Source organism: Aquarana catesbeiana, linkage group LG02, assembly GCF_042186555.1.
Source record: "Aquarana catesbeiana isolate 2022-GZ linkage group LG02, ASM4218655v1, whole genome shotgun sequence".
In the NCBI taxonomy this organism is placed as follows: domain Eukaryota; kingdom Metazoa; phylum Chordata; class Amphibia; order Anura; family Ranidae; genus Aquarana; species Aquarana catesbeiana.
In genome coordinates, this window is record NC_133325.1 from 553,341,426 (window position 1) to 553,368,353 (window position 26,928).

Consider the following 26,928-nt stretch of genomic DNA (forward strand, 5'->3'; position numbering starts at 1 on the left):
GAGAGCTGCAAAATACTCACCATGCATCTCAGCAAATAAGTTGGGGTGTCTACTTTGCAAAATGGGTCATTTGTGGGGGTTTTGTGCCACCTGGGCATTCCATGGCCTCCGAAACTGTGATAGGCAGTGTAGAGTGAAATCAAAAATTTACGCCCTTAGAAAGCCTGAAGGCGGTGATTGGTTTTCGGGGCCCCGTACTCAGAAGCAGCAGAATGTATTTTGGGGTGTCATTCCACATATGCCCATGGCATGTTTGAGAAATATATCATTTAGTGATAACTTTGTGCAAAAAAAAAATAAAGAAATAAAATTTGTCACTTTCCCACAACTTGTGTCAAAATATAAAATATTCCATGGACTCAACATTCCTCTCAGCAAATAGCTTGGGGTGTCTACTTTCCAAAATGGGGTCATTTGGGGGGGTTTGTGCCATCTGGGCATTTTATGGTCTTCAAAACTGTGATAGGTAGTGAGGAGTGAAATCAAAAATTTACGCCCTTAGAAATACTGAAGGCAGTGATTGGTTTCGGGGTCCCGTACGCGGCTAGGCTCCCAAGGAAGGGGGTAAATCCTTCCGGGGCTGAAGTGGTTAATGGCAGTGTATAGAGTTATTTTTAGGGACAGCAAATTTACACTGTTATACAAGTTGTACACTCACTACTTTACATTGTAGCAAAGTGTCATTTCTTCAGTGTTGTCACATGAAAAGATATAATAAAATATTTACAAAAATGTGAGGGGTGTACTCACTTTTGTGAGATACTGTAGGTTCTGTGGCTAATTTAATGCAGATAAGCCACTAAGTAAGTTTAACCACTTGTCTACAGGGCACTAACACCCTCATCCTGCCCAAGCCATTTTTCAGCTTTCACTGTTGTATAACTGTTGTACTTTGAATGACAATTGTGAGGTCATGCTACACTGTACCCAAATTTTTTTTATAATTTTCTTCACACAAATAGAGCTTTCTTTTGGTGGTATTTAATCACTGCTGGGTTTTTTATTTTTTACAAAAAAAAGACCAAAAAGTTTGAAAAAAAAAAGTTTTCTACTTTTTTTCTGTCAGTAAATTTTGTACCTAAGTAATTTTTCACCTACACTGATGTGCGCTGATGAGGCGCCACTGATAGGCTGAACTGGTGGGCATTGATGAGGTGGCACTTATGGGCGCTGATGAGGGGACACTTATGGGCACTGATGAGGAGGCATTAATATGCCGCACTTATGGGCACTAATAGACGGCACTGGTGGGCACTGATAGGCGGCACGGATAGGCGGTACCGATGGGCGACACTGATTGACATCAGTGATGGGCAGCACTGACTGGCATCGCTAATGGGCACTGATTGGTGGCACTTGTGGGCAGTGGTGGGCACTGATTCCTGCCACTGGTGGGCACTGATAGCTGGCATTGGTGGGCACTGATTGTGACACTATATTGCAATATTGTAATCAGGGCACTGGTGATCAGTGCCCTGATTACATTCCTAGATATCCTCCTGCGTGGATATGCTGCTTATCGGCTCTCCTCGCCACACATTCTGTCAGTATGAGGTGAGGAGAGCCGATTACTGACACTTCTTTGTTTACATGTGACCGGCTGTGATTGGACACAGCCGATCACATGGGTAAAGAGCCGCGGGTCTTTACAGAGATCCTAGCAGTACAGCGCGACCACCGCGTGCCCCCGTGGGCGCGCGAGAGCGGGCTTCTAGGAAGCCGTCATCCCAGAACGAGAGCCGCACCACCCCGCTGTCATTTGATGGTGGGTGGGCGGCAAGCAGTTAATTACCACCTTAATCAGACACAGAACCTGTGTAATTAATACGTTTGGGTTTAAAGGGATAAGGTGGCAACCCTACCCCTCACCCTCCTGTCAGGCCTGTTCCGAGCCACATTCCTGTCTGAGTAATGTGTCCGGGTTTCAGGTGGACTGATTCAAATCCTGGACAGGTGGCAGCCCTAGACACCGTTTGTTTTATTCTATATTAAAACGTTTGTTTACATCTATGTGTGTGTGTTTTAGTTTTGGGCTGCACACACCTATGGGCTCAACAGCACATTTTCATACCTCCCAACTTCTTGAGATGGAAACAAGGGACACCTTTTTAGCAAAGGTATTTAGGCATAGGACACACCCCCTTAAAAAGTGAATTATACAAAAAAATGATTAGTTAAACCCACAAGTGCTTATTTTTTTTTACCACTACTATTCCTTTATATTTGTTTTTAGAATATACAAATGGAACAATTTAGTAAATGGATGAAACGTTTAGCACTGGAAAACACTTCTTGATAGATAAATAGTGCATCTAATATACGGGTATTTGCATCAGACCAAAAGTGAGGGACAAATGAGGCTGAATGAGGGGCTTTGTTCCAAATCAAGGACAGTCCCTCGAAATCAGGGACATGTGGAAGCTATGCATATTTGTCTCTTCAACCGCACGTCTAAATGAAGCCTCACTGAAGAAGCTAGAGGCTGATAACTGGTACAGATTCGGCAGCATCTTGTACAGTTGACAATGTCCGGTATTAGGACCCGGTGAAGGTGTACTGGGCTCAGCCCCACCAGCCACCTCTCCCCTCGCTCTCCTTTCAAGCCTCCCGCTCTTCTCTCCTCTCCGCTTCCTCCCAGGTTGCTCGGTATCGGTGTCACGTGACCGAAGTAGCCACGTGTCGCCGTGACGTCACTTCTGGATGTTTTGGTGAGGTGTACCAGGAAGACTGCTGGCAGCCAAGTTGTGTCCATATTCACCATGACTAACGGTGAGAGGGAGGCTCGGGGGCCGGGGGACGGCGGGTAGCCTTGTGCTGAGAGCCGGGTGTGCTCCTATTCTCACACGGGTGGCCGCTCATTGCTATGGGTGCTGGCACAGGACTGTATGACCATAGTATATACACTGAATTAGCTGGAGCAGCAACGCTACATCTTTGTTCAGCCGGTGCTGTATGGAGCACACAGGGGCGAGGTGTATGGGAGCCAGTGTGAGGATCCCAGTGTGGGGAGAAGGCGCTGGTATCCCGGTGTAAGGAGAAGGCGCTGGTATCCCGGTGTGAGGAGAAGGCGCTGGTATCCCGGTGTGAGGAGAAGGCGCTGGTATCCCGGTGTGAGGAGAAGGCGCTGATATCCCGGTGTGGGGAGAAGGCGCTGGTATCCCGGTGTGAGGAGAAGGCGCTGGTATCCCGGTGTGAGGAGAAGGCGCTGGTATCCCGGTGTGAGGAGAAGGCGCTGATATCCCGGTGTGGGGAGAAGGCGCTGGTATCCCGGTGTAAGGAGAAGGCGCTGGTATCCCGGTGTGGGGAGAAGGCGCTGGTATCCCGGTGGGGGGAGAAGGCGCTGGTATCCCGGTGTAAGGAGAAGGCGCTGGTATCCCGGTGTAAGGAGAAGGCGCTGGTATCCCGGTGTGGGGAGAAGGCGCTGGTATCCCGGTGTGGGGAGAAGGCGCTGGTATCCCGGTGTGGGGAGAAGGCGCTGGTATCCCGGTGGGGGGAGAAGGCACTGGTATCCCGGTGCGAGGAGAAGGCGCTGGTATCCCGGTGCGGGGAGAAGGCGCTGGTATCCCGGTGCGGGGAGAAGGCGCTGGTATCCCGGTGCGGGGAGAAGGCGCTGGTATCCCGGTGCGGGGAGAAGGCGCTGGTATCCCGGTGCGGGGAGAAGGCGCTGGTATCCCGGTGCGGGGAGAAGGCGCTGGTATCCCGGTGCGGGGAGAAGGCGCTGGTATCCCGGGGCGGGGAGAAGGCGCTGGTATCCCGGGGCGGGGAGAAGGCGCTGGTATCCCGGGGCGGGGAGAAGGCGCTGGTATCCCGGGGCGGGGAGACCACAGATTGGTGTGACAATGTGGCATTGGGGGTGACAGTTCAATGATCCAGTCATGTGAAAAGTAGATTCCTGATTACTTCGAGTACATGACTGGAGGGAATATTTACAATTTGATGTGTGAACATTCTCAAATCAGCCTCTCAGAAAGATGAGCACTGCACTTAGCACCTGACAGGTTAGGATTGCAATGTCACCGTGTCCCTTTTAGGCCCAACAATGACAACCTGACAGGAAAATCTTTCTGCTTTTAGTTTGTTGTCTTAGGCTCCATTCACACCTGAGCGTTTTGTAGCTTAAAGCCTGAAGCTACAAAACGCTTGAGGGGAAAAAATCCAGCTCAAACACTGGACCCTTTTTTGTCGCTCGAATTGGGCATATTTGGGTGTTTTCGGAGCTGGAAGCTGATGACAAAATCTAAAAACATAACAAATGAAAAAAAAATGGCAAAGCTCAAAAACGCATGGAAACACGCAAATATGCCCGACAAAACGCTACTCTCAAGTGTGAATGGGGCCTTAAAGCAGAGCTCCATTTGTGTTGCCTTTTTTGGGGGGAGGGGGGAGCGGGTACCTGTTTTTACCAGGTACCCATCCCAACTTCCGGGAGACGAGGTCCCTCAGAAGATTGGCCCCGCCCCTCTTTCCACCATCGACAGTTCATTCACGAAGCGCAGCAGGGAACCGGCCGCAAGGCTTCACTGCCAGTTTCCCTTACAATGGACGGCGACGGGAGCACCCAAGAGCTGATTGAAAAATCGTCTGGGGTGCCGATACATTGCGGGATCCCTGGACAGGTATGTGTCCTAATATTAAAAGTCAGCAGCTACAGTATTTGTAGCTGTTGACTTTTAGTTTTTTGGTGGGGGGGGCGCTAGAGCTCCTCTTTAACCACTTTCTATCCACCGTGCATTTATAAATGTCCCCAGACAGGAAGGGGGTGAAATCTCGGTCTTAGCTGCAGCAATGATTGAAATATCATTCTTTAGCCCCAGCGATTCTACACAAAATGAAAGTAATCTGAGTGGCTAACGAGCCGCTGGATTACTTTTTCAGGCGGCAGCCGCCACCTTTACTAGGCTCTCCTGATGCACCAGCATCCAGCCCAAGGCACACAGTGAGAGGAACAGATGTTGTTCCTCCCACTGTGTGATGTCAGAAACAGTAAGTGATGAAGATTTTGTTACTTCTGTTTGGTTGGTTGTTTACCTGGCTGTTACTGGACAGGGAAGCAGCCGATGAGACTCATCTTTGCCTGATTGGCTGCATTGGAGGTCAGAGAAGAGATTTGGGGTCTAATAGATCCCAGATCTCTCCATAAAGAGGACGGGTCACCCATGCTGTCACAAGGGATGTTTTTCATCCCTTGTAATAGCAATAAAGTTGATTAAAAAAAAAAGTTTGTGTTTGTTATCCCAACATTTCATATTCCTGATGTATGACTGCTGTACCATGTAATTGTATGAAAAAGTATCCTGTTCTCTTTGTATTGCTTCCTTTATGTGAAATCCCTGGTGTTCCTGCTAGTACCTCTGCTTTCCTATTAAAACTGACCAAGCTAAGCAGGCTGTCTTTTACCTGTATGATGGCGCACTACGGTGCGCCATTTCGCCTTGGTTCGCCATGGCACACGTGCGTTCGCAAGAGCGCCGCTGGACTCAGCAGTTTGTTTGGCAGCCATGGCGTGCACGGATTGGCCGCACATGCGCCGTAGCCTTTATTTGGGCGCACGAAGATTCGCGTAGTACGCGAATACAGTCACGCCTACGTGCCGGGACCGCGCACATGCGCATAGAACGTTCCGGCGCACAGCCAGCTTATTTAAGCTGTGCAGACCATGCATGTGGTGCTTCCAGAAGGCAGCAGTGGGACACAGAGCAGGCTCTGAACAGACACTTGCAGTGGTTTATTTTTCCTTACCCGGGTCACGTGAGTCAACAGGTGTTGCTTGGCAGGCTAAAGGTGCTTAGCAGGATTGTTGCATAGGGGCTTGGTGAGCCCTATTAAAGGGTCTCCCTTTTGAGGTGATTTAACTACAGCTAAGTACTCTTTGTTTGCAGGCATTGAATGTCTTCCAAAAAGAGGAGTGGGACTAACACCACAGGGAAGGGCACACCTTCATCATCAGTAGTTCCGGATGAACCTAGTCGTATCCCTACAGGCATCATTCAGATATTGCTGTTTTCAGCCGGCGATTCCCTACACCATAAGAACGATCATAGCGGCGGGTCAGCCGCTTGATCGTTATTACAGGTGGCAGGAGGGGACGTCCCGCCGCCCTCCGGTGCTTCTACCGACTCACCGTTGCGATCGGTGACTCGGGATCCGCCGGCCCCGGATCTCCACCATAAAGATTTCTGTCAGGCCAGATGGTCGCCGGAGTCTCTATGATCGTCGGAGGCCGGGCGCGATGTTATGACGTCACGCCCGGCCTCCGCATTCAAAAAAACGGCGCCGCCTCAGCTGGGAAGCCATGATCGTTTTTTTTTTTTTTTTTTTTTTTGTTTTTTGATTCTAGGCTTCCCAGCCTAAAGTTGAGATATGGGGTCTTATTGACCCCATATCTTGCTGTAAAGAGACCCTGTCATGCCATATTCCTATTACAAGGGATGTTTACATTCCTTGTAATCGAAATAAAAGTGATCATATATTTTTTTTTTTTTTTTAAAGTGTCAAATTAAAAAAATGTAAGTAAAATTAACAAAAAAAAAAAAAATCCAATTTTTAAACTGCCCCTGCCCCCGTGTGCTCGCATGCAGAAGCGAACACATACATAAGTCCCGCCCACATATGAAAACGGTGTTGAAACCACACATATGTGGTGTCGCCGCGAACATTAGAGCGAGAGCAATAATTCTAGCTTGAGACCTCCTCTGTAACTCTAAAAATGTAACCAGTAAAAAATTTTAAAGCATCGCCTATGGGGATTTTTAAGTACCAAAGTTTGGCGCCATTCCACGAGCGTGTGCAGTTTTAAAGCATGACATGTTGGGTATCTATTTACTCAGCACAACTTCATCTTTCACATTATGAAAAAAAATTGTGCTAACTTTACTGTTTTGTTTTTTTTTTTTTAAAGCACGAAACTGTTTTTTTTTCCTAAAAAAGCGCGTTTGAAAAAGTGCTGCACAAATACCGTGTGAGATAAAAAGTTGCAATGAACGCCATTGTATTCTCTAGGGTCTCTGTTAAAAAACATATATAATGTTTGGGGGTTCTTTGTAATTTTCTAGCAAAAAAAGATAATTACATGTAGGAGATGAATGTCAGAATTGGCCTGGTGGGCAAGTGGTTAAACAAGAACTTAACTTGTCCGGTAGATAATGCACAGGGCTTGAAAGACCCTGTTAACAAGAAATTGGAGTTATTATTAAAGGCTTCCTTTTCTTTGGCCAGTTCAGCCATTCAGCCAGCTGTTGCAGCAATTGGTATTTGCCAGTCCTTAAGGGTCGGTTCACACTGGGGCGACTTGAGATCCGACTTGTACGCCCTCAAGTCGCCCCAAGTCGCTTTGCATTTAGGTTAACATGGTAGGAAATGGGAGCGTCTTAATTGACACTACTGAAGTCGCTCCGACTTCAGAAAAGACCCTTGTACTACTTCTATCCGACTTGTAGGCGACTTGTACCCATTCAACTCAATGTAAGTCGCCTGCAAGTCGGATCTCTCTGTAAAGTCAAGCGACTTTGCAGAGAAAACCCCTCCCTCCCCCCCTCCCTCCCAGAGAGGTGATTGGCCACAGGCGAAGTCGCCTGTCATGGAGGCGACTTCAAGTCGCCTCGTAATTTGCTGAAGTCGCGCTAAAGTCGCGCTGAAGCCGCGTTGAAGTCGCGGTACAAAGTCGCGCTAAAGTCGTGTTGCCCATGTGTGAACCGACCCTAAGGCTCCATTCACACTAGCGCGTTTTTTGATGCATTTTGCAGAAATGCACTTGAATTTTTTAACATGGGTTCCTATGGAACATGTTCACATCAATGCCTTTTTGTTTCTCTGCATTTTTGGAAAGGGTCAGGGACTTTTTTTCATGCAAAATGCAGCATTTTGCATGTAATAGAATTCAATGGACAAGCATCAAAAACGCAAGTGCACCGTTTTTGCAGCGTTTTTGCCGTTTTTTTTTTTTTTTATTATTTTTTTTTTAAGACTAAAAAAAAAAACCGCAAAACGCAAATCGCGGCAAAAACGCTGCTCAAAAACGTGGCAAGCATGAAAAAAAAACCTCCAAAAACGCTCAAAAGCAACATGCATAGGTGTGAATCGAGCCTAAAGGATCCAGTCAAACGGCTGGATAGGCCTAACCAGGAGGTTGATCTACCTGAAAGTAAGACGGATATTCCTCGAGCACTGTGTTTTGCTGTTGATGCTTTAAAGGATTCGATACAGCAGGTTTCTCGTCTGGCTCTCTTGTCTGTACATATGTGCAGACTTTTATGCCTTAAGAACCGGGCAGCCGAGCTTCCTTGTAAAAAGTTATTGGCAGGTTTCCTGTTTCATGGGGAACGTTTATTAGGTGATCACTTGGACAAATATATCCAAAAAAATTTCCGGAGGGAAGAGTTCTCTACTTCCTGTGAAGAAAAGCACCAAACGTCCCTCGTTTAAAAACCCAGGGAGTAACAGCCAACCATATTGTAATTTTTGTGATAGACCAACATAAAGTGGCACATAATTGTGAAGTGAAAGGAAAATGATAAATGGGTTTCAGATTTTTTTACAAATATCTGAAAAGTGTGGCGTGCATTTGTATTCAGCCCCCTTTGCTCTGATACCCTTATCTAAAATCTGGTGGAACCAATTGCCTTCAGAAGTCACCTAATTAGTGATAGAGTTCACCTGTGTGTGATTTGTTCTCATTATGAATACAGCTGTTCTGTGAAGCCCTCCGAGGTTTGTTACAGAACCTTTGTGACCAAACAGCGTCATGAAGGCCAAGGAACACACCAGACAGGTCATTGATGAAGTGGAGAAATTTTATAGCTTTGAACATCTTACGGAGCACTGTTCAATCCATCATCCGAAAATGGAAAGAGTAAGGTTTGCAGTTGTGCCAATCAAGACATGGCCATCCACCTAAACTGACAGGCCAGACAAGGAGAGCATTTATCAGAGAAGTAATCAAGAGGCCCATGGTAAATCTGGAGGAGCTGCAGAGATCCACAACTCAGGTGGGAGAATCTGTCCACAGGACAACTGTTAGTCGTGCACTTCCCAAATCTAGTCTTTATGGAAGAGTGACAAGAAGAAAGCCATAAGAAGTCCCGTTTGTGAGAAGCCATGTGGGGGACACAGCAAACACGGAAGAAGGTGTTCTGGTCAGATGAGACCAAAATTTAATTTTTTGGCCTAAAAGGAAAATGCTATGTGTGGCGGAAAACTAACACTGCACATCACCCTGAACACACCATCCCCACCGTGAAATGTAGTGGCAGTATCATGTTGTGGGGATGATTTTATTCAGCGGGGACAGGGAAGCTGCTCAGAGTTGATGGAAAGATGGATGGAGCCAAATACAGGGCAATCTTAGAAGAAAACCTGTTAGTTTGCAAAAGACTTGAGACTGGGGCGGAGGTTCACCTTCCAGCAGGACAAGGACCCTAAACATACAGTCAGAGCTACAATGGAATGATTTAGATGAAAGCATATTTATGTGTTAGAATGGCCCAGTCAAATATCAGACCTAAATCCAATTGAGAATCTGTGGCAAGACTTGAAAATTGCCATTCAGACGCTCTCCAGCCAATCTGACAGAGTTTGAGTTATTTTGCAGAGAAGAATGGGCAAAAATTTCACTCTCTAGATGTGCAAAGCTGGTAGAGACATACCCAAAAAGACTTGCAGCTGTAATTGCAGCGAAAGGTGGTTCTACAAAGTATTGATTCCGGGTGGCTGAATACAAATGCATACCACACTTTTCAGATATTTTATTTGTAAAAATTTTTGGTTGTAAAATGAAAAATGTGGTATGAATGCTTTTTCAAGGCATTGTGTGTGTGTGTGTGTGTGTGTGTGTGTGTGTGTGTGTGTATAATAGATTATATATATCTATCTGAAACGATTAATCGATAATAAAAATCTTTGTTAAAGATCTTCATTATCGATTAGTTGGTCTGCACCTTCCTCCCTGTCTGTCCGTTAAAATCCTCCTGTGTACGAGGCGGTGGCCCCACCGCCATATGTGACCATGCACGTTCGCGCTGCAAGTCCGCGCCTCGCTGACGTCAGCTCCCCACTGATCTTCTCAGCCCCGCCCGCTGCTGCCTCGAGGGAACAAGAGAGAGGCAAGTAGCAGCCGTGAGAGCCGGGCTGCACACTGTGAAAGGTAGCGGCTAATGGCTATACAGTAACAACTCAGTACAGTACATTCATTTCTATGACAAGTGCCCCATGAATGATCCTAAGTATTTCTAGGGGGGTTTGCCCCATCATTGGTGTTCCGGGGGGTGGAATAGTGCCCCATTATTGGTTTTCCTAGGAGGGGGTGTGAAATAGTGCCTCATTGGTGTTCCGGGGAGGGGGAATAGTGCCCCATTGGTGTTCCTGGGAGGAGAATAATGCCCCATCCAAGGAATAGTGCCCCATCATTGGTGTTCCGGGGGGTGGGTGGAATAGTGTCCCATCATTGGTTTTCCTGGGAAGGGGGGTGAAATAGTGCCCTATTGTTGTTCTTGTTAGGGGAATAATGCCCCATCATTGGTGTTCCTGGGATGAATAGCGCCCCATCATTGGTGTTCCTGGGATGAATAGCGCCCCATCGTTGGCGTTCCCGGGCGGAATAACGCCCCATCGTTGGCGTTCCCGGGCGGAATAACGCCCCATCGTTGGCGTTCCCGGGCGGAATAACGCCCCATCGTTGGCGTTCCCGGGCGGAATAACGCCCCATCGTTGGCGTTCCCAGGCGGAATAACGCCCCATCGTTGGCGTTCCCGGGCGGAATAACGCCCCATCGTTGGCGTTCCCGGGTGGAATAACGCCCCATCGTTGGTTTTCCCCGGGCGGAATAACGCCCCATCGTTGGCGTTCCCGGGCGGAATAACGCCCCATCGTTGGCGTTCCCGGGCGGAATAACGCCCCATCGTTGGTGTTCCGAGGGGGGGGGTGGAAGAGTGCCCTATCATTGGTTTTCTTGGGAGGGGGGTGAAATAGTGCCCCATTGTTGTTCCTGAGAGGAATAGCGCCCCATCATTGTTGTTCCCGGGCGGACTAGCGCCCCATCATTGGTGTTCCCGGGCGGACTAGCGCCCCATCATTGGTGTTCCCGGGCGGACTAGCGCCCCATCATTGGTGTTCCCGGGCGGACTAGCGCCCCATCATTGGTGTTCCCGGGCGGACTAGCGCCCCATCATTGGTGTTCCCGGGCGGACTAGCGCCCCATCATTGGTGTTCACGGGAGGAATAGCGCCCCATCATTGGTGTTCCCGGGAGGAATAGCACCACATCATTGGTGTTGTTTTGTTTTTTATGATTTTATCCGATTAATCAAAACAATAATCGGCCAACTAATCGATTATGAAAATAATCGTTAGTTTCAGCCCTAATATATATAATTACAGTATCTCACAAAAGTGAGTACACCCCTCACATTTTTGTAAATATTTTATTATATCTTTTCATGTGACAACACTAAAGAAATGACACTTTGCTACAATGTAAAGTAGTGAGTGTACAGCTTGTATGACAGTGTAAATTTGCTGTCTCCTCAAAATAACTCAACACACAGCCATTAATGTCTAAACTTCTGGCAACAAAAGTGAGTACACCCCTATGTGAAAATGTCCAAATTGGGCCGAAAGTGTCAATATTTTGTGTGGCCGCCATTATTTTCCAGCACTGCCTTCACAGGTTGCCACTGGAGTCCTCTTCCACTCCTCCATGACGACATCACAGAGTTGGTGGATGTTAGAGACCTTGCGCTCCTCCATCTTCCTTTTGAGGATGCCCCACAGATGCTCAATAGGATTTAGGTCTGGAGACATGCTTGGCAAGTACATCACCTTTTACCCTCAGCTTCTTTAGTAAGGCAGTGGTTGTCTTGGAGGTGTGTTTAGGGTCGTTATCATTTTGGAATACTGCCCTGCGGCCCAGTCTCCAAAGGGAGGGAATCGTGTTCAACTTTAGTATGACACAGTACATTTTGGCATTCATGGTTCCCTCAATGAACTGTAGCTCCCCAGTGCCGGCAGCACTCATGCAGCCCCAGACCATGACACTCCCACCACCATGCTTGACTGTAGGCAAGATACACTTGTCTTTGTACTCCTCACCTGGTTGCCACCACACACGCTTGACACCATCTGAACCATATAAGTTTATCTTGGTCAAATCAGACCACAGAACATGATTCCAGTAATCCATGTCCTTAGTCTGCTTGTCTTCAGCAAACTGTTTGCGGGCTTTCTTGTGCATCATGTTTAGAAAAGGCTTCCTTCTGGGATGACAGCCATGCAGACTAATTTGATGCAGTGTGCGGCGTATGGTCTGAGCACTGACAGGCTGACCCTCAACCTCTTCAACTTCTGCAGCACGCATACATCTTTTTCCCAAAGACAACCTCTGGATATGGACCTGAACACGTGCCCTCAACTTCTTTGGTAAACCATGGCAAGGTCTGTTCTGAGTGGAACCTGTCCTGTTAAACCACTGTATGGTCTTGGCCACGGTGCTGCAGCTCAGGTTCAGGGTCTTGGCAATCTTCTTATAGCCTAGGCCATCTTTATGTAGAGCAACAATTCTTTTTTCAGATCCTCAGAGAGTAATTTGCCATGAGGTGCCATGTTGAACTTCCAGTGACCAGTATTATTATTATTATACAGGATTTATATAGCGCCAACGGTTTACGCAGCGCTTTACAACATTAGGGAGGACAGTACAAGTACAATACAATTCAATACAGGAGGAATCAGAGGGCCCTGCTCGTTATCGCTCTCACTCTCTCTTAGATTGTAAGCTCTAACACCAAATTTAACACACCTACTCCACATTCACACCTGAGACCTTGTAACACTAACGGGTCACATGACATCGGGGAGGTAAATGGCTAATTGGGCCCAATTTGGACATTTTTACTTAGGGGTGTACTCACTTTTGTTGCCAGCGGTTTAGACATTAATGGCTGTGTGTTGAGTTATTTTGAGGGGACAGCAAATTTACACTGTTATACAAGCTGTACACTCACTACTTTACATTGTAGAAAAGTGTCATTTCTTCAGTGTTGTCACATGAAAAGATATAACAAAATAGTTACAAAAATGCGAGGGGTGTACTCACTTTTGCGAGATACTGTATATAATGTGTATGTATGTTTGTAAAGCGCTGCGTAAATTGACGGCGCTAGTACCTGTAATAAACAAATTTTGTGCTTCAAGCCCCCTGCTTGCAGAAAGCATCATCATTTTGTGCTCAGATGTGGAAGAGGAAGGTATATATCCAATATCTCCAACTTTCCAGCAGGGAAGGAGTTAAAGCTGATCTCCAGCTTTTAGTGAAGCTTAAGGGCTCATGCACGCTGGACGTTCTAAAAACACCAGTAGCGTTTGCTGTAGAATGCTGCATTAGAAACGCAAGTTTTGTAGCGTTTTTGCAGTAGTGATTTGCCGCCTTTAAGTTTTTTTAGCAAAACTATACTCCCACAAAAGCTTGAGGCTCAAAAACACTCATAAACACCGGATAGCCACAATTTACCGCATTAATTTTTACAGGTGCACATAGGATAACATTCTGGGGAGTTTACTGGCTGTAGAAAAAAACACCTGACACCCAAAACAGCAGTTGTAAAAACACCCAGTGTGCATGAGGCCTAAGGCTCCATTCACACTAGCGCGTTTTTTGATGCATTTTGCATTTTGCAGAAATGCACGGGAATTTTTTAACATGGGTTCCTATGGAACATGTTCACATCAATGCCTTTTTGTTTCTCTGCATTTTTGGAAAGGGTCGGGGACTTTTTTCATGCAAAAAGCAGCGTTTTGCATGTAATGGATTTCAATGGACAAGCATCAAAAACGCAAGTGCACCGTTTTTGCAGCGTTTTTGCCGTTTTTTTAAATTTTTTTTACATTTTTTTTTAGACTGTAAAAAAAAACTGTAAAAAAAAAAAAACGCAAAAACGCTGCAAAAACGCTGCTAAAAACCGTGGCAAGCACGCTGCTAAAAACCGTGGCAAGCATGAAAAAAAAACCTCCAAAAACGCTCAAAAGCAACATGCATAGGTGTGAATCGAGCCTTAAACTGGATATCTTTTGAAATTGCTTGCTGTTGGCTAGCTAGACTGACCAACTCCTGAAAATGTTTAGTGTTTTTTGAGCCTCTTGTAATCTTTACACTGTGAAGGCAATTAATAATGTTTTACCACATATTTTCTTTACTTTTTACTACTGAATAGTATACATAACATTTTTAGTTTTTATTATTATTTTTAGTGAAGTAAAAGATCTGCAGTAATTGGTCAATAAGTTGTCTGTGTTGTCTTTTTTTATATAACCCAGCACATAGTGCAAGCACCTGCTAGTAATTGGTTCTTTCAGCACCTGTCAAACACCCCCCCCCCCACCAAAGTTCCAAAGTTGAAAAGCTAATGGCAGGAATACACGATAAGAAAATCGGGCGATAATTTTCGTTCTGTGAACAATCGGCCGATTTTTTCTACTCGTTGATGCCCAGCAAGTAATACCCAATTATTGATATTGTGAACGAAAAAGACCGATTGAAAAATTGTGTCGTATTGTTTGTGAACGATATTCTATTCGTTGGTGTGAAGGTTGGTCCGTAAAACATCTTTTGAACATTATCACGCATGAGACGTCAACACTACGTATGAAATCGATTTGCTCTTTTAAAGATTTTTTTTGATTGGTTAATGTTGGCAACGATTTTGACAAACGAACTCTGTTTCGTTGGTCGGCGGTCAAGTGATTGGTTGATTTTCTAACCGTATATTCCTGCTATTGGTATACATTTCTCTGTTCTGTAGTTAGTACATCATGCCCTGTTGACTGAAATGTTGCATACAACATCTGGGCCACGTTTAGCCTTTCACTTAATAGTCTCTCCTGGCAAATTCTCTAGTGGGAAAACAATTTAAAAAGCATTCTATTGAAACCTTTTACAATCCAGACACTGATTGCTCTGCTGCGCCCCCCCCCCCCCCCCCCCTCCAATGTGAATATGCTCTTAAAGGCCAACTCTAGATTTTAATATAGTGTATTAAAAAATGCCTTTAAAATTTTTTAATTTTAACCACTTCAGCCCCGAACCATTTGGCTGCCTAAAGACCAGAGGACTTTTTATAATTTGGCACTGCATCGCTTTAACTGGTAATTGCGCGGTCATGCAATGTTGTACCCAAACAAAATTTGCATCCTTTTTTTTCCCCACAAAATAAAGCTTTCTGGTATTTGATTGCCTCTGCGATTTTTATTTTTTGCGATATAAACGGAAAAATACAGAACATTTTGGAAAATGATTATTTTCTACTTTTTGTTATAAGAAAAATCCAATAAACTCAATTTTAGTCATACATTTAGGCCAAAATGTATTCAGCCACGTCTTTGGTAAAAAAAAAATGTCAATAAGCGTATATTTATTGTATTACGCAAAAGTTATAGCGTCTACAAACTAGGGTACATTTTCTGGAATTTACGCAGCTTTTAGTTTGACTGCCTCATTTATTGAGGTGCTAAAATGGCAGTACAAACCGCCCACAAATGACCCCATTTTGGAAAGTAGACACCCCAAGGAAATTGCTGAGAGGCATGTTGAGCCCATTGAATATTTAATTTTTTTTGTCCCAAGTAATTGAAAAATGACAAAAAAAAATGTTTTTACAAAACGTTGTCACTAAATGATATATTGCTCACCCATGCCATGGTTATATGTGGAATTACACCCCAAATAATTCTGCTGTCTCTTCTGAGCACAGGGATACTAGACACCCTAAGCTATTTGCTGAGAGGCATGTTGAGTCCATGGAATATTTTATAGTTTGCCACAAGTTGTGGGAAAATGACAAACTTTTTTTTTTTTTTTTTTTTTTTTTTTTGCACAAAGTTGTCACTAAATGATATATTGCTCAAACATGCCATGGGCATATGTGGAATTACACCCCAAAATACATTCTGCTGTTTCTCCTGAGTACAGGGATACCACATATGTGGGACTTTTTGGGAGCCTAGCTGCGTACGGGGCCCAGAAAACCAATCACCGCCTTCAGGATTTCCAAGGGTGTACATTTTTAAATTCACTCCTCACTACCTATCACAGTTTCAAAGCCATAAAATGCCAAGATAGCACAACCCCCCCCCCCCACAATTAACCCACTTTGGAAAGTAGACACCCCAAGCTATTTGCTGAGAGGCATGGTGAGTATTTTGCAGCTCTCGTTTGTTTTTGAAAATGAAGAAAGAAAAGAAACTTTTTTTTTTTTTTTTTCAAAACATTGACAAAAAGCGAGATCTGCAAAATACTCACCATACCTCTTAGCAAATAGCTTGGGGTGTCTACTTTCCAAAATGGGGTCATTTGGGGGGGAGGGGTTTGTGCCATCTGGGCATTCCATGGTCTCCGAAACTGTGATAGGCAGTGAGGTGTGAAATCAAAAATTTACACCCTTAGAAAGCCTGAAGGTGGTGATTGGTGTCCTGTACGCGGATAGGCTCCCAAAAAGTCTCACACATGTGGTATACTCGTACTCCGGAGAAGCAGCAGAATGTATTTTAGGGTATAATTCCACATATGCCAATGGCATGTTTGACCAATATATCATTTAGTGACAACTTTGTGCAAAAAAAAAAAAAAAAAAATTGTCTTGTTCCCGCAACTTGTGTCAAAATATAAAATATTCCATGGATGCGACATGCCTCTCAGCAAATAGCTTGGGGTGTCTACTTTCCACTGCTTGTAAAAGCAGTCTAGAGGTTAATTAGCCACTAGGATTGCTTTTACATGAAAGTCGGCCGCTGGCTGAAAAGAATGATACCAAGATGATACCTAAACCCGCAGGCATCATTCTGGTATAATCACTCAAAGTCCAGCAACATACCAGTACGTTGCTGGTCCTTGTTGGGCTTATATTGTAATCTTTTTATTTTTTTTTTCCATGCAGCCTGTGGGCTGACCGAAAAAAAGAGATTGATCGGTGGGTATGCCCACCGTTAGAATACTTCCCTTCATCCACCCACTTCTAATGATGGGCATACATGCACCATTTTGTTTTTAACTGTGGTGGTGAAATCACCTCCGACAGCGCTGGAGTCACGGCTTTATGTATCGTGGGAGCAAACGCTGTTGCTGTCAAGATAAATAAATCCGCGCTGCAACTGAATGGCGTACCTGCTAAGCAAATGATGGTTTACAATAAAACAAAGTAACATTACAGTATAGCAGTAAGACATGCAATACCTGCAAAGCAAATACAAAGAAAAATACTAAAAATTAAAGCATTTTTTAACGCAATCTGTGCCTAAAATATATATATACCGAAGCATGGGAGGCATCCACCCCAAAAGTTAGGAGCAAATCGCTCCTGCACCCATGCTTCGGCATATATGCTCTTTTTTTAAACTGTGGTGGTGAAATCACCTCCTACATCGCTGGAGTCACGGCTTTATGTATCGTGGGAGCAAACGCCGTTGCTGTCAAGATAAATAAATCCGCACTGCAGGTGAATGGCGTACCTGAAAACAAAAAATGGTTAACAATAAAACACAGTAAAGTATAAAAAAAATACATACCTGAAAAGCAAACATGATAAAACATTGCAGCATAAAATACAGTAAAAAAGAGCAGAACAATAGAGAGAGGGAAAACAATAAAACGACAACTATTTTTGTGTTTTTTTATTATATATATATATTTTTTTTTTTTTTTTTTTCTTTTACACTTTTATTTGTAACTGTAACGGTTCGGGTCTCTCAAAATGCAATGTGCAGTGCTGTACCCTATGCTAAAACTCCGCTAGTGTATGGTAGCATTCAAAACATTCACCAATACAAAGACCAGGACAGGAGGGACAATAATAGCGGGTGTCACGCCTATATCTGCGCTTGCTACAGACATGATATCTTCTTTGGGGGACGCGTTGGGTAGGGGTACCAGGGGGGACATACGGAAAATGCCTCTCATGCAGCTGGCTTGCTGCATTTAAATTGGGAAGGTGTGGCGAAGCACCCTCTTGGTAACAAAAGGTCTTGACGATCTCTTCCTGGAATTTAAGGAAGGATCCAGTCCGTCCTGAAGCTCTGTGTATAGTACATGAGCGTTCAGCAAAGCCAATTGAAATAAATAAACAGACACTTTTTTTGTGCCAGCGTCTGGCCTTACGGGCAACTAGGTACGGCGCCAACAACTGGTCGCTGAGGTCCACCCCTCCCATATTTTTGTTATATTCGTGGACACGGAGGGGTTTCTCCACAACACCAGTCGCCGTAGGAATTTGGACCGTCGTGTCTGTGTGAAGGGAGGACAGAACGAAAACATTCTTCTTATCCTTCCACTTCACAGTGAGCAAATTATTACACTTCAAGCAGGCTCTCTCCCCCAGCCTAAGACGGGAATCTACAAGCCTCTGGAGTAAGCCCCGGCAATTAGATCGCACTGTGCCAATCTGATGATCAAACAAGTGACTAAAAAGTGGCACGCTCGTATAATAATTGTCCACATACAAATGGTACCCCTTTCTGAATAAGGGTGACACCAAGTCCCACACAATCTTGCCAGTGCTCCCTATGTAATTTGGGCAGTTTGGCGGCTCTACGTGACTATTTCTTTCCTTGTAAACCTTAAAACTATATGTATAGCCTGTGGCCCTGTCACAGAGCTTATACATCTTGACCCCATATCTGGCACACTTGCTGGGAAGATACTGTTTGAAAAACAAGCGGACAGAAAATTTAATCTGGGAGTAAACAAGGCTGCAAAACATTGGTTGAAGTGGTTTACGAGAGACCAAATTTTGTAGAGCCAATCGTATCCAGGGTCTCCACGAGGACAACAGAGTTCATTGTCGCTGAAGTGCATGAACCGCAAGATCTGCTCAGATCGTGCCCTGGTCATGGAAGCAGAGAACACGGGCGTATAGTGAATTGGGTCAGTGGACCAAAATGACCGCAACTCACTCTTTTTAGTTACTCCCATGAGGAGGTATAGGCCCAAAAAGGTCTTAAATTCGGAAACCGTAATTGGTTTCCAATCTCTGGCAAGGGAGGACAACCGGGGATTAGCGGCATCTTCCGTGAAAAACTGCGAATAAAAATCAAGTGACGTAAAATCAACTGTTTCCACCTGAATTCCGGGTTGACCAGTGAATGGGGAAGTATGGGTGCTGCAGAAGTGGTGGGCTCCCAATTAGAATTGGCAAATGTTGCAGGAAGGACACGATGGGCCTGTCTTTGTCTTCTTGGTGACAGCGGGACACTACATGTGCTTGCCACCTTGCCAGCTTGAACTGCACTTATGGGACTCGCCAAGTCACCACGTTATACTGCAGTGCTTTTTGTATGACCAGGGTGTACTAGGCCGCTGGTGCTTGCCAGTTCACCAGAAGGATGAGCGGCACTAGTACTTCTCTGCTCCATACGAGAGCCCTGCGGTTCTTGCACCTCAACAACAGCAGAAGAAGATCGGGGTCTGGTACGCCTGACCTTGGCAGGGACCACAACTCTGTCATCAGAGCTATCTGTCATGGAGCCGCTGTGGTCTACAGGATCATATTCTGAGCCTGAATCTAAAGCCGCATACACGTGGGTGGACTTTTCGACCAGACTGGTCCGACGGACTTTCCGACTGACTTTTTAATTAACGGACTTGCCTACACACGATCACACCAAAGTCCGACGGATTCGTACGTGATGACATACACCGGACTAAAATAAGGAAGTTGATAGCCAGTAGCTGCCGTAGCGTCGGTTTTTGTCCGTCGGACTAGCATACAGATGAGCGGATTTCTGGGTCCGGCGGATGTAAAGATTTGAAGCATGTTCCAAATCTAAAGTCCGTCAGCTTTTCGACTGTGAAGGTCCGATGAAGGCCACACACGATCGGACTGGTCCGTCGGACCAGTCCGGTTGAAAAGTCTGACCATGTGTACGCTGCATAACAGATGAGTGACTTCCTCTTCCCTAGACCTGTCATGCTCAGAAATGTGTAGGCCTCTTCACTAATGTACCTTCGATTTGCCATTTTGGGCTCTAAATTTCCTGGTGCACTAGTGAGACTCACAGGAAAAAAGCTCCTAGGCTGTCAGCAGCTGTATCAAACGCTACCAAAAAAACCATTAGCAATCGCAGGGATCAGGCCTGACTCTGCGAACGCTGTAGTTATTTGTTTAGTGTTTTGTAAGTGACAGTGATCGATCGATACTGCACTTGGGTGGGCTGGGCGGAGGGGCAAAACGCAGGTGCTATCAGGTATCTGGGCTGATCCTGCTAACACTGCGTTTTTGGGAACCCTAAACTACTGGGGACGCTAGTATAAAGCTGATCAGATATTGATCAGTTCAGACACTATACCACTAAGGGAGGTGTATGCTACGTGCGAGGGTGTTAGGGCTACTGGCACTAATCTGACGTTGCCTGGGGTGACGCAGACCCTAAAACCTAACTGATATCACCCCCCGGGCGATCAGGGGTTAAACCTTTATTGGGTAATAAACGGCGGGTGCCCTGACGCTATACAAAAAAAAACTAACCAGCGTCACCCGTAACACTTATATGGTGATCACTGGTGACAGGGGGTGAAAGGATTAACTAGGGGGCAATCGGGGTTAAAACCTTTATTTAGGTAATATATGGGGGTACCTGACACTATAAAAACCTGACGGTGAACCTAAATAACTAACAGGCTAACTAGCGTCACCCGCGACACTAATACGGCGATCAGAAAAAAGATTGCTTAGTGACACTGGCGACAGGGGGTGAAAGGGTTAACTGGGGGCGATCAAGGGGTTAAACCTTTATTAGGGGGGGTACCCTAGACCTAAAGGGGCCTACCACTAACAGCCCTAACACTTATAACAGTCACAAAATGACACCAAAGCAGTGATCAGTAAAAAAATAAAAACTGCTATTGGTGTCACTGTGACAGGGGGTGCAGGGGGGGGTGATTGGGGGGTGATTTGTGTGCCTATGTATACTGGTGTTAGTGTGCTGTTGGTGTAACTCACTCTGATGTCTGCTCTCCTCGGGTGCCGGAACGAAAAGGCTGCACAAGGAGAGATGATATCACTTCCTCTGCTTCTGTTTACAGTTTCAGAAGCAGAGGAAGCTTCTAATTCGTCAGGAACGATTGTGAGGGAGAGGCCATGAATCAGTGGCCTCCCCCTCAGGATGGATCGCTCCTGGAACGATGCTGACCGCCTCGGGCACTTGGGGGTGGGCCTGCCTGTGTGCCATTCTGGCAGTGTATATTGTCACGAGGCGGTCGCTTTAGGTAGCTAAGGCTTGCAATATTCAACTCTCTGATACTTTCTGGAGCAAAGCTTGAGCTGGGCTTTAAAAATTTGTAGTAAAATTTTGTATTTTTCTTTCTTGTTAGCATACTCTCTGGATGGACTTCTGGTCTTCTCTTTGCTCTTTATCTGCACCTGCGCTTATTTCAGGAAGGTTCCACGATTACGCACTTGGCTTTTGTCTGAAAAGAAAGGTGTATGGGGAGTCTTCTATAAAGGTAAGTAAACATTATAACGGTAATTTCTTGAAAGTGTCGCAGTACTTATTCAAGCAGAATCTCTGTTCCAAATTTTTCTACCATTAAAAAAATGCCTAATTAATGGTTAAACTAAGCCACAAATAATTACATGTCTGAGAGAATAATTGTCTGTATTGCCTTTACCAACCAACCACGCTCGTCCTTTTATCTTCCAAATGTCTAAGTAAAAATTAATGTTTGGAATTGCTTTTTGTAGGCAGTACAGAATTCAGAAATGATCATTTGTTGTTTTGTCTGTTCGTTGCAATATCAAACAAAGATAATTTATTTGCACCTTTTAAGGTTTCTATAGATGGCTTTCAAGATAGAGACATAAAAACGTGTTGTCAACAAGTTTGTGAGGATGCCAGCTCTAGGGCCATCACTTTCAGCTTGGTACTGCTTGCCCAGACATTTTTCTGGAAAGTTTGCAGGTTAAGATTATTCTCTTCTTGGGCAATCTTGTTTTGGACATTTGATTCATGAAGTAGTAAGGCAGAGGTGATGATGATGCATGAGCTTCCATCATTTGGGGCCTATTCATATTGTGCTGTGAGGAGATGTGGGCTGTGCTTGCCCCCCTCTCCAGCTCCTCTCCCTTCTGTCTGTATTCGGGAGCTGATATAGAACAGCTCTCAGATCAGACCATGTAGGATTTAGATACCACCTCCTACACACAATTTCTGTCAGGGGGGGGTGGAATCAAACCCTGCACAGTAAGATCAGAGAGCACTCTGTCTTAACCCCTGTATACAGACAGGAGGGAGAGAGCTTGGCTCGCACCTCCTCCCAACTCTCTCCTCCTCTCTGCTGCTATCTCTACTCCTGTTGGAAACCCAGAAAGCTGTGCGGGCGCTTGACATATGCTTAGCAACTGACAATGTCTTCCCAGTAGTTATGGGTGAGGATTGGGCCTTCAGCTGGATTGGTGAGTGCCTCTGATTTGTGGAACAGCATGGCAGTTTTCCACCCAATGGTGTTTGCTGTGCTTTGAGACATTTTTCTATGCAGTTTTCACCTAATGCAAAATATGGCAATGGCATAGTGCAAAAATGGCAGTCTGGTGTGCCAATTTTAGCCCCCAATGCACAGTACCCATGCATTGCAGCTTCTGAGCCTACACTGCTTAAGATACTGGTCAGACTGCTCTGAAAGCAGCCCACTTGTCTTTCTGCCACTACCCCTGCACATCAGTTGTCACAGCTTCCCTTATCCAGACACAGCAAGTATTTGGACCTTGTTTACAGGGGATGATTGCCACATAGGTGTTCTGGATTAGGCTAAGTCTCCACTCAGCTGGGTGGCCTGCTTCCCTCTGAGTTCACAGGCCATTTTTAACCCTCAGCAAGCAATAGCATCATACAGGCAGAGAGGTTGGGGTTAGGACAATGGGGTGGACTCCCAAATACCTCTATCAGGTAGGGAGGACCCCCTACATAGTTCACCCTTCAATGGCTCCCCAAAGGCCCAGCTTAGTTTTCAATCTCTGCCCTTATCTGCTGTTTCCCAGTGAGTGCTGCCCCCATAGGCTCAATAGCTAGCTCATGCAGCAAGGGGCACAAGGGAGAAACATTTCTGTGGCCATTTTTGGGTTGCAAGACCAGGCTTCAGGGGTTCCCACTGGCATGGAACATCTAGGACACAAATCTGGGCTCTCTCCTTCCCCTTTACTTTGGGAGAGATGAGGCGTCCAAGGAAATTTCTCATAAAGAAGGGGATGCTTTTGAGGATCAGTAATTCTCCTGCAAACGAGTCCTCCTAGGAAAAAGACTGCAGCTTACTTACTTGTGGATGTGATGGCACTAACCTGCCAGAATCCTCTTCACCTAAAGTCACTGGTTTTGGGTCCCGGAGACCCTAATAAAACACCATGTCCTTTCCAGTGCATCCTCACTTACAAGAAATTACATATGCTGATTGGGCTCATCCAGGGAAGGTGTTTTGTTTTTTTTGTTTTTTTTTGTTTTGTTTTTTTACCACCAAAGCTTTTTGCTCATTCAGTACCCAATGTAGGAGGATTCTAGAAGAAATTAGGGTCTCCAGCTGTTGACCTGGCTATTTCCTACTTAAGACCCTGCTGGTCCTGGTGGATGAAGTCCTTCCTGACCAAGCAATCTTTTGCGATACTGCACTGCGTTGCTTTAACTGACAATTGCGTGGTCGTGCGACATTGTACCCAAATAAAACTGATGTCCTTTTTTTTCCCACAAATAGAGCTTTCTTTTGGTGGTATTTGATCACCTCTGCGGTTTTTATTTTTTGCCCTATAAACGGCTAAAAAAAGGCCGGCAATTTTGAAAAAAAAACCAGTATTTTATTACTTTCTGCTATCGAACACATCCAATTAAAAAAATGTAAAAAACCTAATTTCTTCATCAATTTAGGCCAATATGTATTCTGGTACATGTTTTTGGTAAAAAAAAAAAAAAAAAATCCCAATAAGCGTATATTGGTTTGCGCAAAGGGTTATAGCGTCTATAAACTATGGAATAGATTTATGGACTTTTTTTTAATTGTTTTTACTAGTAATGGCGGATATCAGCGATTTTTAGTGGCATTGCGGCAGACAAATCTGACACTAAATGACACTTTTTGGGGACCAATGACACCAATACAGTGATCAGTGCTAAAAAAAATGCACTGTCACTGTATAAATGGCAGGGAAGGTGTTAACATCAGGAGCGATCAAAGGGTTAAGTGTGCTCCTAGGGAGTGCTTTCTAACTGTGGGTGGAATGCTGTGACTGGAGGAAAAGAGAGATCCATGTTTCTATTTAGCAGAAACATAAGATCTCCATTCTCCTCCCTCACAGAACTGTGGTCTGCCTTGTTTACATAGGCAGACCGCCGTTCTACCTCTCCTGTGAACGATCGCGGGTGGCCGGCAGCCATCTCCCGCTGTGTCCAATCACAGCGGGAGTGAGGCTCTGGCAGTGTGCGCCCCAGAGGAGAGGAATCGCATACAAGTACGTGATTTTGCGCTTAAAGGCTACCCTGCCGCAGTATATGTACATGGAGCGGTCCTTAAGCAGTTTAAGATGCCATGGATAAGAGATTAGAGACCCTCTTTAAGGCAACATTCTCTCCGGTGAGAGCGGCTCTGCAGTGGGAGTTTGCCAGATTCTTAAAGTCTGGGTGAAACATATGCTCTATTCCAGGGAATCAGGCCTGGAAGATCTTGCCATTTGTCAGCTCCTGGAAGACTTTCTGAAAGCCTTGAGTTTCGGAGTGGATGTCTTTAAAAGATTACATACAGCAGCTTTCACAGAGGGGCACGATGACTGTCCAAGTGAGAAGGATCCTGTGCCTCAAGTGTGTGTCTTGCGCTTTGGTTTGTGAATGGCCCCACAGCCTCTTGGGACCTGTGACGTGTCCCAAGAAGTTGCAGGCATGGAGGGGAGGGGGGACAATTTGGCATTGACAATTCTAGCAGAAGTAGGAGGGCATATCTGCAAAAACTAGGTACCCCCTTCAGAAAAATAAACCTCCAATATTGTTAGAGGAGAGGGGAGGATTCTTAAAAGCGGAACTTCCCATTTAGGGTGAAGTTCGCTTTAACTTAGTTTTGTCTGTTCTTTGTGAGATGCTATTGTCACGTCTTACACCATTTCCTCAGCTTGCAGGGTCTAAGAGTGGCTCACTTTCCTGCAAGGAACCTTTACTTATTTTTCACCAGGATAACGTAGTGTTGAGGCCTTCTCCCTGATCAAGACCTCCATTGTCTTTATGAGGAAAATGTGTCACCACAATAACTCCACTCCTTTCTTCCTATTCCTTACATAATCTGTACAGTGTATACTTGCTCTCTCCATCATCTCACCCAAACATTGGCTCTGCAGTCATACCTTCTGCACTCCTCACCTGCACATACTGCCTGCAGTCGTAACCTCCACACTTCTCTCCTACAGACACCTGCCATTACCATACATTTGCAATGTTCTTTTGCACCTTTCCTCTACTTTTTTTTTTTTTTATCCTCCACATTCCTCTTAGATACTGTCATACTCTTGCATATACAGCTCACTGTCATACTCTCCCACACTTTCTGACTGCTCTCATACCTTCCATTCTCCTCTCTTAACCCTAATTTAAATGTGCACTAATTTACAACTATGCTCATCAGACAAGAAAAGAAGGACACTCTTTCCAATAAGGATAAAAACTTGCAGAGAATCTAGCCCTTCTCCACTATCTCTAAAACTGTTCTGTTTTGAGGTGCATGTTTTTTCTCTAGTAAAAGTTATTGCAGTCCACATTGGGTAGAGCCACTGCTCTATTTGTCCCGGTTACTGTTGTCGCCAAGAAAGAATGCAGGGAGAAATCCAAATTTTTCCCCCTAAATAAGATAGTAAGGGGAAATCTTACAAAGAGGATGATTGTCTAACAGGGTAATTCCACCAACATAGCGAGATGTCCTCTAACGTTCTCTTGCATCTCTAGGACAGGAGGTGAAGGAATATGTCTCCTGTGGTAAACAGACAGAAAAAAGTACTTTAACCTACTGTATCAAAAACAAAAAAGGTTTTGACTATAGATTCAATTTAAGTTGTCAGAATAAGCCAAATACCATTATGAGACTAATATGCAGGCTGCATTTGCTGACCTCCTTCCGGAAACTTCTGGGCTTTCATTTTGATTCTGTGGCTTTAGTACTGACTGGAACAAGTATCTGTTAAGGAAATGCCAAATCGACAATTGCCTAGTCAACAAGATCTATTTTTTTCAGTGAAGGTGAGCATATTTCTCTCAGTACAGTATTCATATAAGGAGCTGCCAGATGGGATAACATTTTTGCTTGTTACTTTTTCAGATGTTGTGAAAATACAGTTGAAATAACGATGCATGGATTTGAAGAGATCCTAATGTAACCCATCTTTTTTTGTTTGTTTTCTAGCTGCAGTCATCGGTTCTCGTCTACACCTGGCTGTCGCTCTGTCTTGTTTTGCCATGGCCTTTTATGTACTGTTTATAAAGTGAAATGGTGCTCCTGTCAACTCATCTCTGTGTTACATCCCCAGCAAATTGGGACCAGGAGCAAATAAAACAGGAACAGATGGAATCATTGCAACATTTGACTGTATATATACTTTCCCGTTACTGCAGTAGTTTGTGGTGCTGGGAGTATAACATGAAGAGTATAATGTGGCCGGTTGGAGACATTCTGTCTAAATGCTCTGCTGATTTTATTTTTATTATTTTTATTATAATTTTTTTTTCCTATTTTTAATAGACCGTGTTCTGCAGTTTGGTATAATAACAGGATAAGGAGTTACTAGATTTTTGCACTTTCTACTCTTGCAATGTTATTGACAAAACTGCTGTTGAATTACTTCCTTCTCTGTGACAATTTTAGAACCTTTTTTAGGGACACAAATTAGCTTTATCCATGCCTTTGTGCACTATGAATAATATTGTTATTAAATATGAAAACACA

At 44.8% G+C, this 26,928-nt stretch overlaps 1 protein-coding gene across 1 annotated transcript; it reads left to right on the forward strand.

The window, feature by feature from the left end:
- The first annotated feature begins 2,641 nt into the window (after positions 1 to 2,641).
- On the forward strand, positions 2,642 to 26,928 carry TMEM167B (transmembrane protein 167B). Its single transcript, XM_073615960.1, has 3 exons — positions 2,642 to 2,769; positions 21,343 to 21,474; positions 26,389 to 26,928. Exons 1-3 carry the CDS (start codon positions 2,760 to 2,762, stop codon positions 26,469 to 26,471), a joined length of 225 nt encoding a protein of 74 aa, XP_073472061.1. The 5' UTR covers positions 2,642 to 2,759; the 3' UTR covers positions 26,472 to 26,928.

What these genes read in the sequence shown, in the direction of transcription:
- TMEM167B (XM_073615960.1), top strand. An exon ending in ATGGGGAGTCTTCTATAAAG is followed by an intron (nt 21,475 to 26,388) that starts GTAAGTAAACAT and finishes TTTGTTTTCTAG; the next exon opens with CTGCAGTCATCGGTTCTCGT.